This window comes from Melanerpes formicivorus, unplaced genomic scaffold (genome assembly GCF_026170545.1).
Source record: "Melanerpes formicivorus ecotype bairdi unplaced genomic scaffold, bMelFor1.0.p_v2 SCAF_35, whole genome shotgun sequence".
Taxonomy (NCBI): Eukaryota; Metazoa; Chordata; class Aves; order Piciformes; family Picidae; genus Melanerpes; species Melanerpes formicivorus.
Genome location: NW_027142387.1, coordinates 3,688,436 through 3,703,870, shown reverse-complemented (window position 1 = coordinate 3,703,870; position 15,435 = coordinate 3,688,436). Strand labels below are relative to the sequence as shown.

Genomic DNA, 15,435 nt, shown 5'->3' with positions numbered 1-15,435 from the left:
AGATGAAGGACTTGAATCTCCTAATGACTATTCCTTTCCCATAACTAAAGTTAAATGGCAAAAAACTTCAAAACAGCCCCCTTGGTGAAAATTTTCACCATACTCACAAGAGAACCACTAACCAGCAGACTAGGTGAATTACTGCAGCCAGTAAGAGATGCACCCAGTAAATGGCAGCAAGCATCTTATAATGGATTTCCATCCTAAGTGGCACATGCATGCTCATGATGCAAGACATCCTTTCACAGGACTGAAGGCAACTCTGAAGCAGAGAGGAGGGATTGAAATCAGGCAGGGGTATCCCATGAGCTAAAACAGGAATGACAGCTGCCTGTGCTAATGGAGGAGTTACACATCCCAAGCTGCCTGGCACACTCAGATGATGCTACAGCACACAAAAAGCAGGCAGCAAAATGCATAGCAGGAATAGGTACATCCTAAGTGCTTGCTCAACTACTAGCTGTACTACTGAATCACAGGGAAGCACCACATGGAGAAAATGAAGAACTTCCTAAATAATTACAAAAAGCCATTGGAAGAGGAATGTGTTTCTTTGGCATCTCTACCAGTAACTACATGGAGAAAATTATTCATGAACTTTGGTTGCAAAGAAAATTCTTAAGTTACAAAAGCATTTTAATACCTAAATAAATATTTCCCTAGGAAATTACAATATACATAGGATATCCCCTCCATCCTCTTCCAAAAAAATCTCTCCTTTTCCTCTCACTTCAGACCTTGTTTCATATCCTTTTTCACAGTGTTGTCCCTAGCTTCTATGTAGGGAGCTACGCTACACTGAACACATCCCTGCAGCATCCCTGCTTTTGAGGTGTTCAGAGGGTAACACTGACTCAGCCCTGCAGCCAAACAGACTGGGCAAATGAGACAAACAGAAGTAATACTTCTGCACCAAAGTACAGCAGGATACAGGTAAGAAAAGAAACATCCACCTTTGTCAGATTTTGGATCAAGCATGTTTCTTCAGTTCTAGGAACATATTCAGAGTGGAAAATACTGAACAGCCACCTATGCCACACTAAATTCTCACACCAGCCTTTCAGTACATTGGACATGAAGACTTCCCTAGAAATGAATCAACACAGAAGCAATACACATCTGAAGAGCACAGGAGAAACTTTGAAATATTTTCTAATGCATCTGCCTAACTCTAGCCAAATGCCCCAAACCCTTCATTTCCATAGGCACTAAAATTAATTCAGTTCTCACATCATTATTATTGGTGGTGCTAGTATTGCAGAAGAAGTTATGCAGGCTGTGGGCACAAGTTTAATTTCATTCTTCTGCAGAGATGAATGCAAAAGTATCCCTTGATTCACAGAGATGCCTGCAGTCTCCCTTTTCTTGTCGTGGTCACCCAGAAGCACATGGTCTGAACAAGGTGAAACCTGGACATCTGGGCTAGGAAATGCCTTTCTTTCATCCCTGCCTTTCCTGAGAGACAGCCTGACTGAGACTCTGAGGTGAAAGAATAAAAGCTTAAAATGCTGTATTTCTCACACATCCAAGAAGTACCAGAGACTGTCTCTGTTGGTGGGCCTACAACTAGATGCTCAGCTCTCCAGCAAGCGCTGAGACAGAGAAAAGGCTCAGACAATGCCTGGCACACAGTGCAAAGCACATGCTTCACTTGGCCATGGTTCAGGCAAGACTATTTCAGCAATATATTCATACTCCTGAAGACCACAGTCTGCAAACAGTACTCACAAAATGGATGGGAATTATACTGTCACTGACAGTATCAAACAGCATCAGTAAACACAATCCTCAGATAGCTGTTACATGCGCAGAAGAAAAAAACAGAGGGTGGGGAAGGTTTATATGCAAGCGTGAGGCAGCACTAAATTGAGACAGCTTTCCTTCACATGCCAGTTAACAAAATGACCACACATTCAAACAAGTATTGAAAACACACATTTGCCATGGAAGAATGCTGCCTGCTCGTTCAGATTGATTTTCTAACCATTGTGTAGTAGGTGACCAACTTCAGCTGCCCAGAAACAACAGCAATGTCCAGCTTTTCACCAGTAAGCAGCAGTCTTGAAGGTCCATGATGACAAGACTTAGAGGAGCAGCTTTCTCAGACAGCAACATGTTCTTGCCATCTGACTTAACAGACCGCCCTCAGATATCCAAAGATGAGGCAATGCCAACATTTTTAGCCACAAAACTTTGACATAGCATTCCAACACCACCATATGCTTTTCAGAATCTGAAGTGGACAACAATGTACTTACAAGGCTATTCTACATTTTTTTCCCCCACATTTAACCAGGCAGCAGATGAACTGCTGTAATATTTCCAAGGATTGTTCCACCCTTTGTTAATTGATACTCTTCAACTGCAACATAATTAAAATGGCCTGGCTGTTAGATTACAAACTGAAAGCTTACTTGAGATACTTTATCCAAATCATATTCCCAAGGGGTTTTACACAGTCAGATACTTCTCACTGCAATGTTTTCAAGAAAAATCACTTTGCTGGAAGCATTGTGTGAAAGGACAATGGTTGGAAGCTTTATAATGATCTACTTAATAGTAAAAAAAATGCCTTGCAAAAAGATGGACTTTACTAATCAAAGAAGATACACATGTTTTCACCGTAATACATCAAGGGGAGTAGAGTTTACATGACAACACAGGGGAATTCAATTGGCTCCTACAAGACATGATGAACAGGGAGATTGTCTTTTTGCAAAGAAGGGGAATTGATTAGATAAAAAGGCAGCTTGCTTCTTAGCCACAGGTCCAGAGATATGAAATCAAAGCACAGGAAACATTTTAAGCAGTAACCCCAGGAATATAAGAACATCTTGCTATTCAGAAAATCTATTCAGTGATCTCCAGAATGGAATTAAAACCCCTGGAGCACTCAGAGATAAGTGTTTTCTTAACTGACAGTGCAGTAGGCAGTACAAAAAATACTTTACCCAAGAATGGATTTGTCTGCTGAGAGTCATCATTTACAGGGAAGGAAACAGGGAAAAAATAGAAACTGAACACTCAGTTGCACCAATATGTAAAAAATCCAGAGGAATCTCAAAATTAATAACTCCACTTTTTTGAGCTGTTCAGGTGATAAAGTGACAAGCTACAGAGAGCAACTTCAAGAAGGAGCTGGTAGTTCTCACTCTGTGTACATGGCAGAAGTAGCAAGAAGCCTCTTTCTTCACTGACTCAGTTAAAACCCAACTACCACGACAGTCTCTTCATCTCTGTAGAGATGCATTTCTTATCCTTCTTCATTAGCAACTCAGAAAGGCTGGGGCACAGAACAGGAGGAATCACTGCTTCCCTCAGCTCCTCACGAGACCCATTACTGAGATTCTCTACATTATGAGGCTGAGATAACCTCCCTGAGCATCACACTGCAAGTCCTCTGCCATTCCTAAAGCATGGCAAAGGTAAATATCATAGTATCATAGTATCAGTCAGGGTTGGAAGGGACCACAAGGATCATCTAGTTCCAACCCCCTTGCCATGGGCAGGGACACCCCACACTAGATCAGGCTGGCCAGAGCCTCATCCAGCCTGGGCTTAAACACCCCCAGGGACAGGGCCCCAACCACCTCCCTGGACAACCCATTCCAGGGCTTCACCACTCTCATGGTGAAGAACCTCCTCCTCACATCCAGCCTGAATCTCCTCACCTCCAGCTTCATTCCATTCCACCTAGTCCTATCACTACCTGTGATCCTGAGAAGTCCCTCCCCAGCCTTCCTGTAGGCCCCCTTCAGATACTGGAAGGCCACAATTAGGTCACCTGGGAGCCTTCTCTTCTGCAGACTGAACAGCCCCAACTCCTTCAGTCTGTCCTCATAGGAGAGGTGCTCCAGCCCTCTGATCATCCTTGTGGCCCTTCTCTGGACACGTTCCAGCACCTCTACATCCCTCTTGTAATAGGGGCTCCAGAACTGGACACAGTACTCCAGGTGGGGTCTCACCAGAGCTGAGTGGAGGGGGAGGATCACCTCCCTCGACCTGCTGGTCACACTTCTCCTGATGCAGCCCAGGATCTGATTGGCTTTGCAGGCTGCAAGTGCACACTGAGAGCTCATGTTGAGCTTTTTGTCCACCAGCACCCCCAAGTCTCTCTCCTCAGGGCTGCTTTCCAGCCAGTCATGGCTGAACTAAATGAACCATGATTTACAATATTGGAAACACTGTATCTATCCCATACCACTTCACACAATATCTAACACTTGTAAAGACTGGGTTGTAAAAGACATAAGAGATATTTTAATGTGGCCAGGACATAAAGGCTTGCACCAATTACACACCTTACACTATTCCATTCACCCAAGAAACTCCATGTGTTTTACAGAGATTAACTAACCTGGACAGTATTCTTGCCATCAGTAAAATAAATTGCAGTATGCCCAAGGACACATTTCTCTCCCTGCACTGAGAAAATGAAAGTATTATATCAGCAGCCTCACTAGAAGGTAAAAACATGCCCAAGAAAGTCACCAAGGGAGCCTCCAACTTTCTGGAATTGTATTGCCTGGCTCACCTTGAAACAAGTGATTTCACATAAGAGGTGACCCTGAAGGATACCCTTGACTCCAGGTCAACCTGCTAGTACGCCTCTGCCCAGGGCTGGCACAGATTCCTTACCTATTGCTCCAGGAACACGCTTGCCACTGAAGCGAAAGCAGGCTGTGACATTGAGGCAGTTCACTGGCTGCAAGCTGTCATGGCACTGAGGAGCTGTGATATTGATGGATGCAGGCAGGAAAATGGAGATGTCCACGGTAATGACAGGCCTAGATCTGGAGATCAACAGAGAGGTGGAATTGAGTGATTGTTCAGTGGGATGTTCTCAGACAAAGGAAAAGAAGACAAATCTCATGAAATGCACAATTTCAATCAGACAAGAATAATAATAGAGCACATAAATTAACTGGCAAAGACTGTTAAGGTCTCAATGAAAACATTGTGTTTTAGGTCAGTGCTCAGATACAGACTGCAGGCAGGCAGGCAGCTGGGGAAACTGAGAATATATAAAAACAATAATCTTCAAAAGAAGTTGCATAAAGCTTTCCTGATGACTGAAATGAGTAACAAAAATAGCACTGTGGCAACTAAGGACAGGAAGCTTAAACAACTGACCCAGCACACCAAGCAGCCTGAATGGTGAGGAACAGGTAGGCAGAGACCCTAGGTTTTAGAATAGAATAGAATAGAATAGACCAGACCAGGTTGGAAGAGACCTTCAAGATCATCATGTCCAACCTATCATCCAACACCACCTAATCAACTAAACCATGCAACCAAGCACCCTATCAAGTCTCCTCCTGAACACCTCCAGTGATGGTGACTCCACCACCTCCTCGGGCAGCCCATTCCAACGGGCAATCACTCTCTCTGTGTAAAACTTCCTCCTAACCTCCAACCTAAACCTCCCCTGGCACAGCCTGAGACTGTGTCCTCTTATTCTGGTGCTGGCTGCCTGGGAGAAGAGACCAACCTCTGCCTATCTACAACCCCCCTTAAGGCAGTTGTAGAGAGCAATAAGGTCACCCCCGAGTCTTCTCCTCTCCAGGCTAAGCAACCCCAGCTCCCTCAGTCTCTCCTCATAGGGCTTGTGTTCCAAGCCCCTCACCAACTTTGTTGCCCTTCTCTGGACACACTCCAGCAAGTCAACATCCTTCCTAAACTGAGGGGCCCAGAACTGGACACAATATTTGAGGTACAGCCTAACCAGTGCAGTGTACAGGGGCAGAATGACCTCCCTGCTCCTGCTGGCCATACTGTTTCTGATGCAGGCCAGGATGCCATTGGCCCTCTTGGCTGCCTGGGCACACTGCAGGCTCATGTTCAGCCTACCATCGACCAGTACCCCCAAGTCCCTCTCTACCTGGCTGCTCTCCAGCCACTCTGACCCCAACCTGTAGCACTGCATGGGGTTGCTGTGGCCAATGTGCAGAACCTGGCACTTGGATGTGTTCAGTCTCATGCCCTTGGACTCTGCCCATCTGTCCAGCCTGTCGAGGTCCCTCTGCAGAGCCTCTCTACCCTCCAGCAGATCAACTCCTGCCCCCAGCTTGGTGTCATCAGCAAATTTACTGATGATGGACTCAATGCCCTCATCCAGATCCTCAATAAAGGTGTTAAAGAGCACAGGGCCCAGCACTGATCCTTGGGGCACACCACTACTGACTGGCTGCCAGCTGGATGTGGCACCATTCACCACCACTCTCTGGGCTCAGCCATCCAGCCAGTTCCTAACCTAATGCAGTGTGCTCCCATCCAAGCCGTGGGCTGACAGCTTGGCCAGGAGTTTGCTGTGGGGGACGGTGTCAAAGGCCTTGCTGAGGTCCAGGTAGACTACATCCACAGGCCTCCCCACATCCACCAGGCGGGTCACCTGATCATAGAAGGAGATCAGGTTGGTCAGGCAGGACCTGCCCTTCCTAAATCCACGCTGGCTGGGCCTGAGAAGAATGGTCTACAGTCAAATTTATGACCTCAAAGTCAAGAAGGGAGTACATGGGTCAGAATTGGATTCATACATCATTTTTCTGACAGTGCAAGAGGGACAAAAGACACCACATCCATGTTTTCTGGAGTAAGGAACTTTTCTCTGATTTTCTCCCAGTGAGTGTTAGATACTGAATACACTTTTCATGCTGCTGAAATCTGTTTCAGGAGTTACCTGGTGCACTGTGAAAGCAACCTTGCAACTCTGGCATTAGGTTATTGTCATGACTATTCCTGGCTGAAAAAGACTTCAGCCAGAATCACAGGGCAAGACAAATGCCATCAGGGCCACTCAACACAGAAGCCCCTTCAGTTTGGTAGAGAAAAGCATTTCAGAAACCCAGGCTCTCCTGAGCCATCCCCACTGCCCAAAACTTCACAAGTGTTATTTTTCATGGTTTCCATTCTGTACATGTTTGAGATGAACATGGTTTTCCAAAATCAACTCCAGTAGTAAAAAAAAAAAAAAAAGTGCAGCAACCAGCAGATTCATTTCTAAGGTAGTTCCAAAAGCCATGCAAGGCCAGACCACCTAAGTAAACCACTTTGGGGCCCTCACTCCACAAGCCACTTAATTTAGAGGCAGTGGAGGGGGGGGGAAACGAGAGCACAGATTGTGGTTACATCTAATTCACATCAACTGGAACAAGATTCACATCAATCTCAGAGATGGCTGCTCCAACTCCTTTACCACAGCCTGAAATAACAGAGCAAATCCACATTGAGAGATGGAGGATGAAGATAAGTGGTAGTCCTAGAAATATATACAGGAATGGGGGTAGGGGAAGGAGGAAAAAAGGAGTGAGCTTCCTAAAAGCATTTCACACCTTTGGAAAAAAAACTTTCCAAATCCTTGGGGAGACATCTACAATTGATCTAGAAAAGTATTCCTCTGGCCATAATGCACTGTATGATTTTTTCCTTCACTTTAGCTCAATTCACTGGGAAAAAAAATACCAAAGCAAAACAGTGTATCTGTCAAATGGCTACGCACACACACGAGCAATACAACACAATCTGCCACAAGTCACTGTGGCTTTCACCAAAGCCTTTAATATCACTTGCCAAACATTTGTTAGTTTTGGCCAAAGCCTTTGCAAAGGCTTCTGGAGGGGTGAGGGGAAAAAACTGAATAAGATGATTTCTTTATCCTAATCTGAATCTAAATACCAAGAGGGACACCCTGTAAATTGGCAGTAGCAGCAAATAATCAGGTCAACCACAAAGCCAGTGGGTAAGGAGCTAACTTCCTCTGAAACACACAAGCATGAGGGAAGGCGTAGACAGAGGTCACCGTGCTTTTGTGATGTATGTTGTTTTAAACATCACAGCAAGCCTTCCAGATTGTCTTCCCTCCCCTGCAAGTAATAACAATGTGGGAAAAAATGCAGTTTTCTTTCTAGTGGTTTCAGAGATGTGGGGCTGCAAGATCCCATCTGGGACATGGCACACCTATTCAGAGAAGCAGCAGTCAGCTTCTCTCTGCATGCCTGATGACATAAGAGAAACTCTTCCGAAGGCTTGGCCATGCTGATCATTGGGAGCATTTCTTGCCCCTCCCTCTTTTTTTTTTTTCCTTTTTTTTCCCCTTTTTTTCCCTTTTTTTCTTTTTTTTTTTTTTTCCCTTTTTTTTCTGGTTGGTTGTTTTTTTTTTTGTTTAGCTGATTCAGTGGAAACAGATCCAAGGTTTCCTGCCTTGAATAGGAAGCAGGCTGGCACATCTGCTCTGCAGCTCCAGCATTAGTTCCACCGCAGCCCTGTATCTTCCATTAAGAAGGAATCCCTAGTGCCTTCTACTTCTAATGACAGCTAAGTATTGACCAGACTTTTTCCATTAAATATTAACAAGTGTAACAAAGAAGATACTGGCAAAGTCCAAATTCCCATTCTCTTCCACAGGTCTCAAGCTTGGTCCTACTGTAACTCTCCACCTGCATAATGTCATGAACCAAGATACCACACCTCTCTCCATCAGAAGGAAAAAGCAATTGCACTTAACACATACACTTGAAACAGCAGCCCAGATTCTGTGTGGAATCAAAATGGCTCTCTATTTAATTTCCCTCAAGAGTCCTATTGCATTTGCCATCCCATTATAACTTGCAAAATTACATCCTGGATCATACACAGCTGGCTTTTTGCTCAGCTGTTTTCCCTTAAATCATAACTTATTTACTTTATGCAAACATAAGAAGAAAAAAGCCTTCTCAAAAATTCAGAGCAACCTTTCTAAAGAGGCACTGAAATGCAACACACTTCCTTCCAGCTCCAACCCTTTGTTTTCTTCCTACCCCCAGGAGTCTATGTATTGTCATCCCTCACTACTGTTTAAATCAGACTGTGTATTCTTTGACACCATCCATGTCTAAGGTTCTGCTTAAAAAGTCATCCAGCTCGCTGCTTCTGAAAACAGTTAACTAGGGAGACAATTGGAGCAGTGGTGGACTTAGTTCATGTAAGATACAAAGAAAAAACAGACAAAAAGAAGACAAGAGCAGATGAAAAACATATTCATCTCACCTCAGAAGCACCACACTGTCTGACAAGAAGGCTCCAACAGTCATATCTGAAATTTTTGTAACATTGAGACAGTTACAAAGGGGGCACAGAATTCAGTTATCTGAAATAAACTGCTAAATTAAAGAGAATGTATCTAAAAGGAGCATTCTGACTCAAATCAGCCAGTTCATCCCTTCAAATATTATAAGTATCACAACAGGATGAATAGGTCTGTGATGTTACTTCACTTCTATGTCACTGTTTGATTTTTTTCTAATTTTTAGTAGCATACTGTCTTTCTTTTCTTTTTTTTTTTTTTCAAGACTGTCATAATGACTGAGTGGTTTCCAAGAAACTTACAACCTTAGGCAGATACCAAAATCTTCTACTTTGATACCTCAGTCCTTCCTGATGACTGCCCAAACACATGAATTAAGCAATCAGCTCAAATTCTTATTGGGAGCTTCAAGTAACAGATTAGAAAGGCAAGAAAATGCTCAACTTCATCAGTCTCCCAAAATGTTGGGAACCAGAGACCTAGAAACCACCAGCTCTGTTGTCTTCTCAGCCTGCTGCTGCATTTCCCCATCACTCTGAGTGCCAGAGCAGAGGACATACCTGGATAGCCATTGCCATCCATATCAACTCCCCCCGATATGGACTGACCAAACATCCGCAGCATGGGGTTTATTGTTTGCCCAGACAGCTTCTGCAGGGGAAAACACATGAGGGAAATCAAGTCAGTAACACAAAGAATCACCTAAAAAAAAAACCCCACCTAAAAATCAAGCAAACAAGAAAAAAAACCCTTCAAGCCTGATCTTCATGGTCATTAGGGCTCTTTTCCATGGGCTGGAACTGCTGCACATCTGCAGGCTTGCACTTCACCCACGCAGCCCTGAGCAGGAAGGTTGTCAACTGCAAGAAGCCCTTCTGCTCTGGGATAGGAGGAGGCTAGTGTTGACTTGGATTAAAAGCACACCTGCATGACAACCTTCAGGCAGACCCAAGCAAAATAAAGAATACATCAAACATTTCTTGGGGGAGAAGGAAATTTAACAGGACCCTAGAGATTTCCTCTTTCTTATTTTCTTTTTTAATTACCTTTGTTTCTGCAAACACGTTTTAAGCAGCATCTTAACAAAATTGATGAATAATTGAAAGAGAAAATCCTGCACAACCATTCCTTTTTTAGAAAATTTGCCACTACACTCCAAGTCAAAATGATTAATTTTTATCCCACTTGGAAATTCTGGTTTCCATCAGGTGTTATGCAGTATTTGGTGTCAGTTTGGAAGCTGCATCTTATTTCTGCCTGCCCAATACAAAGATTAATTAACCTCCAACATAGTTTCTTTTCCTCTAATTACTAACACAAAAACTTTCTCTAAACATTTTGAATTGCAAATGCCTTTCTCTGAAGCAAATTAATATATCAAAATCTCATTTTCTAAGGCAGCAATCAGACGTCTCCCAGCTCCCATTCATTATGCTGGGCCACCAGTGCATGACCTGAACTCAAACCAACATCTGAACTTACAGACAGAGTAAACCTATCCCACTAAGTGATTTTGAGGCTGCTGGTGGGGCTTCACAGCTTGCAACATGTGACCAGTTTTTCCAGGGCCTTCCATAAAAGGACATAATACTGGACAAAAGGTCAGGCAGGAAATTCACGGGGGAAAAAAAAAAAAAAAAGAAAAGAAAAAAAAAAGAGACAAGTTGAGGGGAAGAAAGGGATCCTGCAGTCCTGACAGCCAGTTTAAAGTGCTCTGACGTGTGCAGATCTACTCGTGGGCAGATAAGATTAAGACAGCTGGAAGCAACTTCCTCCCCACATTACCCCTGCATCACATTTTTTGGGAGGTTCCAGTTAGGGTGATAAATCCTGCCTGCAGACATCCCAGTGGACATCTGCATGCTATTACAGCCTAGAAGGCAGAGGTGTAATGCTGCTCAGCTTTTAAGTGCTATGAATGAAAACAGCAGGCCACAAAGCCAATTAAGCTACTTTTCCTCATAGCCATCACTAAAACTGCTGAGGGAAATGTGAGAGAACAACATTGACCAGCAATTTAAATGAAGGGGGAAGGGGAAAGCAAACAAAATGGAAAGGGTGAAAACATATACTGTGCAGCCCCCCTCTCCACCTCCCTCAGCTTATTTAAAAAAGGAAATCCAGGGCATTAGGATAGCTCAGGAGTATAGTAATAAGATACAAAAAGTCTTTCACCTCTGGGTTCAAATCCAGGGCAGATAGGTAAAGAGCTGAAGTTGTTACACATCTTTTTTGCTTGCCTGTGGGAGGTGAAGTGGTGTGTCTTGTGTCCTGCAGCAAGCACTGGGAAATGGCACAGAGACACAGCCTCTAGCGGCTCCCCCTCAGTTGCCTCTGGACATGGGACAATGACAGGAATTGTGCCGCATCAGCAATCACAGTACCCTGCCACCCTCTCGAGATGGTCTTTGTCCCATTGATCAAGCAGAAAGGCATTTGCCATGTGTGCTGGCCTTGCTCTGATGGAGAGGGAGAGACTGCAAGCAGGGTGTTTTGCTTCCCACCCTGCTGACTTGGCTTCTTTCAAAAATGTAAAACTTTCCCATGAATGACCAAAAGAACCCAACAATCCTATCCTTTCCAGCAAGAGCTGGAAAGCTCCAGGCTTTTCAACAACCAGAAAAGAATCTCCTAATGAAGCAGCTTTCAGCAAGAAACTGGTAGAATCCTCCACATACCGCACATTACTGCCTTTCAGAAGTCTCAAGAGTCATTGAACTTTTTTTCTAAAAAGCAGCACATGGCATATACAAGGCAAAAAGAAGACAGACTGAACTTCTATGGTCTGTTAGAAGAGTCTCCAATATAACCACTAAGCTCTTTAATTCTGCTTAAACTGATTTACTGTGAAGGATCCCACCCAGTAACAAAACAAAACAACCAGAACTTCAAACACACAGAGGGAGGCAAGATTCAGGCTCTGAAAAAAAAAAAGAAATGTGCTAGACATAAACTAGGGGACACGTGTTGGACAGCACAAGCACAAATTCATCTCCTCTACTGCCTGGCTGCAGCAGCCAAATTGCCCTCTGTGTGATGTCTACACAGGGTCTATAGCATATCCCAGCTGAGGTTTTGCTTCAGAATCACAGTCAGGGAAACAGCACCCAAGAACAGTTTTGTGATGTATTGTCAGATCACAAGGACATGGCCAACAAGATGGGCAAAGACGTTTCTATGGGGCACAAAAGAAAACCTAAGACCTTTTCCTTCTCACTAAGCTTGCTTTTGCAAGAAAAAAGTACAACCTCTTGACTTCCTACTGGCCTCTCCATCATTTGTATGCTCAACCTCTCTGGGCTCTTCACTTCTCCTCTCCAGCACTACTATCTCCAAAATCTGACAATCAAATCCCAAGAGCTTTTTTTGTTTCAAGAAGGAAGCTACAGCTGACAACTGTAACAAAAGATAGTGCAAAATATCCCCTAAGATAATTTTACCCCCACAGCACAGACACTAATAAACTTCGGGAGAAGCCAACTTCAAATCAGGGTTGAGAAAAGCATGTAAGGCTATGATGAGGCTACCCATAAAGAGATCCCTCAGTATGATTTCCTTTTCCAGGCCCTGTCAAACTGACTTCAAATAGGTATCTTGAATGATAGTGTCACATACCATAGAGTACCGAGGTATGATACCATTGGCGTCCCCATGGTAAATGTACACTGCTCCTATGTAGTTATCCTCCTTAGGTGCTCCAATGGCAACATCTGTAAAACAGCACAGATTATAAACTTCACAATCCATTCTATTAGTGCAACTTTTCCCCAATTTTAGAAGCCAACTACCCAGAGGAAAATAGCTGCCCATGATGATGATGATCAGCAGTTCACAGGAACCTGGCTGGAAGGAACTTGTTTGATTTACTGAAGAGCACAGGTTAACATAAACATCAAAAAGTACACAAATGTATATCAATTTGTACACACATGCAGCTAAGTCATGCCTTATTAGAAACATGCTTGTTATGAGTGTTTATTAATCAGCAACTGTGCTCAAGAAGTTAATTTAGAGTCCTTCCATATCAAACTCTCCAGTGCGGGGAAACATCAGCTTTGTGAATCAACACAGCATTGCCAACACATTTGTTGTAGTGCTACATTCAGCTTGCTGGAAAACCCACGGCTCCTGTTGAGGCTGGAAATATTAAAAGGATAGGCAGAAATTTTAAAAAAAGGGGGCTGCTGAGAATTCACTTGCAAATTACATTTGCTTCAATTTAACTGCTGCAAACTCCTGCAGAAGCAGTGATCCCACTTCTCACTCTCCCCTCCTAGCTGGATCTACTGACAACACAGCTGCTACAATCAAACTCTTCCCAATGGCTTCAAACTCACAGACTGATATAACTTACTGCAGTCTCTCCACCACCAAAAGTGATCCACAAGCAGCAGAAAGAATGTACAAATGCATGCCCAAGTGCAAAAGAAGGGCACCCACCCACCATTTGAGAGAGCAACTTGCAATGTGGTTGAGTTAGGCTTGATGGAATACTGTGCCCTGAATGGCCTGGAAGAAAGATCCAGGCACACAATGAGTAAGTTGTTTGGAAATCCTTAGTTTGTGCTGCCAGAAATCAGGGCAGAAAAGGTGTCTTCATCAACGCTTCAGTCTCATCCTCACAGTGAAAGGAGCCAGGGTAGAATAGAGCAGAGGAAAGAAATCATTCATAGAGGAAATGCTATCAGGCATGAGAAGCTACTTCTTAAGTAGACTTCATGATTCAGCCTGCAGTGTGCCCAGGCAGCCAGGAGGGCCAGTGGCATCCTGGCCTGCATCAGGAACAGTGTGGCCAGCAGGAACAGGGAGGTCATTTTGCCCCTGTACCCTGCACTGGTTAGGCCACACCTCGAGTCCTGTGTCCAGTTCTGGGCCCCTCAGTTTAGGAAGGATGTTGACTTGCTGGAGTGTGTCCAGAGAAGGGCAACAAAGTTGGTGAGGGGCTTGGAACACAAGCTTTATGAGAAGAGACTGAGGGAGCTGGGGTTGCTTACCCTGGAGAGGAGGAGACTTGGGGGTGACCTTATTGCTCTCTACAACTACCTTAAGGGGGGTTGTAGATAGGCAGAAGTTGGTCTCTTCTCCCAGGCAGCCAGCACCAGAACAAGGGGACACAGTCTCAGGCTGTACCAGGGGAGGTTTAGGCTGGAGGTTAGGAGGAGGTTTTACACAGAGAGAGTGATTGCCCATTGGAATGGGCTGCCTGGGGAGGTGGTGGAGTCACCATCACTGGAGGTGTTCAAGAGGAGACTTGATAGGGTGCTTGGTGCCATGGTTTAGTTGATTAAGTGGTGTTGCATGATAGGTTGGACATGATGATCTTGAAGGTCTCTTCCAACCTGGTCTGGTCTATTCTATTCTATAAAAAATACAATATGCCAACAAAAATGGAAAGGCTTAAAGACATAAGGAAACAGGAAAGAAAAAGGAGTCAGACAGGTTTCTGTCTTGTTTGGGGCTTTAGTATCCAGATTGTTTTAGAAACTATAGCAAGGAAAGGAAAGCAGAGTTAATAAGATTGGCTTGCAAGTTGCATGGATGTGGACCAAGCCCACAAAAAGGACAATCAGCCACAAAAGGCTTTAGTAGACAAATCCTATGTGGGCACATGTATCCTCAGTGTGGGTCCAGGTGCTGCTTCAATCCAGAAGAGCAATAGATGCCATGTGGCACCCAGCCATGCAAGGATACCAGCAATGCTGCCAGCCCCACTAGTATTCATAGGGAATGGCCCGGGAGGAGATCGCACCAACCTGGGAAGCCATCATCATCAATGTCGCCAAGGGCAGCCATGCTCTCACCAAAGTGTGCGTTATAGGCACCATCACCATCCAGGATGAGCTGCTCTTCCAGCACTCCCTAGCAAGCACAAAATAAAACAGGGTTAGGGAAATGATGCAACCCCTGGAAGAGCTGCCCCTGCACTGCAGGAAGCCCCTGGAGCAGGGCTGCAGTCTGACTCTTGCCCTGGTCACCAAAAGTCTTTTTTATTTTATCATCCTCTTTCTTTTAGTTTTAAATGGGGGAAAAGAAACCCAGGGAAAAAAAAAAAAAAAAGTTTGTAAGTGAGAACTGCTACATTCACTAAATGATAACTCAGTGATGTAACTCAATTTAGTCACAGAACTTGGTGAGCTCATGAAGGTTTCCAGATGCCTGAAATGTAACAGCCCAGAGCTAGCTCCACTGGCAGATTACATCCAAGGAGTGAAATCCTCAGTCCAGACTTATTCAGCTAAACCCCAGAGAGTTAAGGAGAATTTTCCCCAAAGCAAAGAACATTTAAGCAATTGGCTTTGAAAACTTTTAAAGTACTGGGATAGAAGGGTTAAAGCAAAGCCCCCAAAAAGCCTTCTAAAATGAAGAACACGGAA

The 15,435-nt window shown here is 44.2% G+C and overlaps 1 protein-coding gene across 1 annotated transcript in view; it reads right to left on the bottom strand.

The window, feature by feature from the left end:
• ITGA9 (integrin subunit alpha 9) overlaps positions 1–15,435 on the bottom strand; it is a 216,509-nt gene that overhangs the window by 161,775 nt on the left and 39,299 nt on the right. Inside the window, exons 10-14 of the mRNA XM_068156889.1 lie at positions 14,815–14,920; positions 12,677–12,771; positions 9,622–9,712; positions 9,025–9,070; positions 4,639–4,793 (exon numbers count right to left, since the gene is read on the bottom strand). Coding sequence (XP_068012990.1) covers positions 4,639–4,793; positions 9,025–9,070; positions 9,622–9,712; positions 12,677–12,771; positions 14,815–14,920 — 493 coding nt within the window. The remainder of the gene's footprint in view (positions 1–4,638; positions 4,794–9,024; positions 9,071–9,621; positions 9,713–12,676; positions 12,772–14,814; positions 14,921–15,435) is intronic.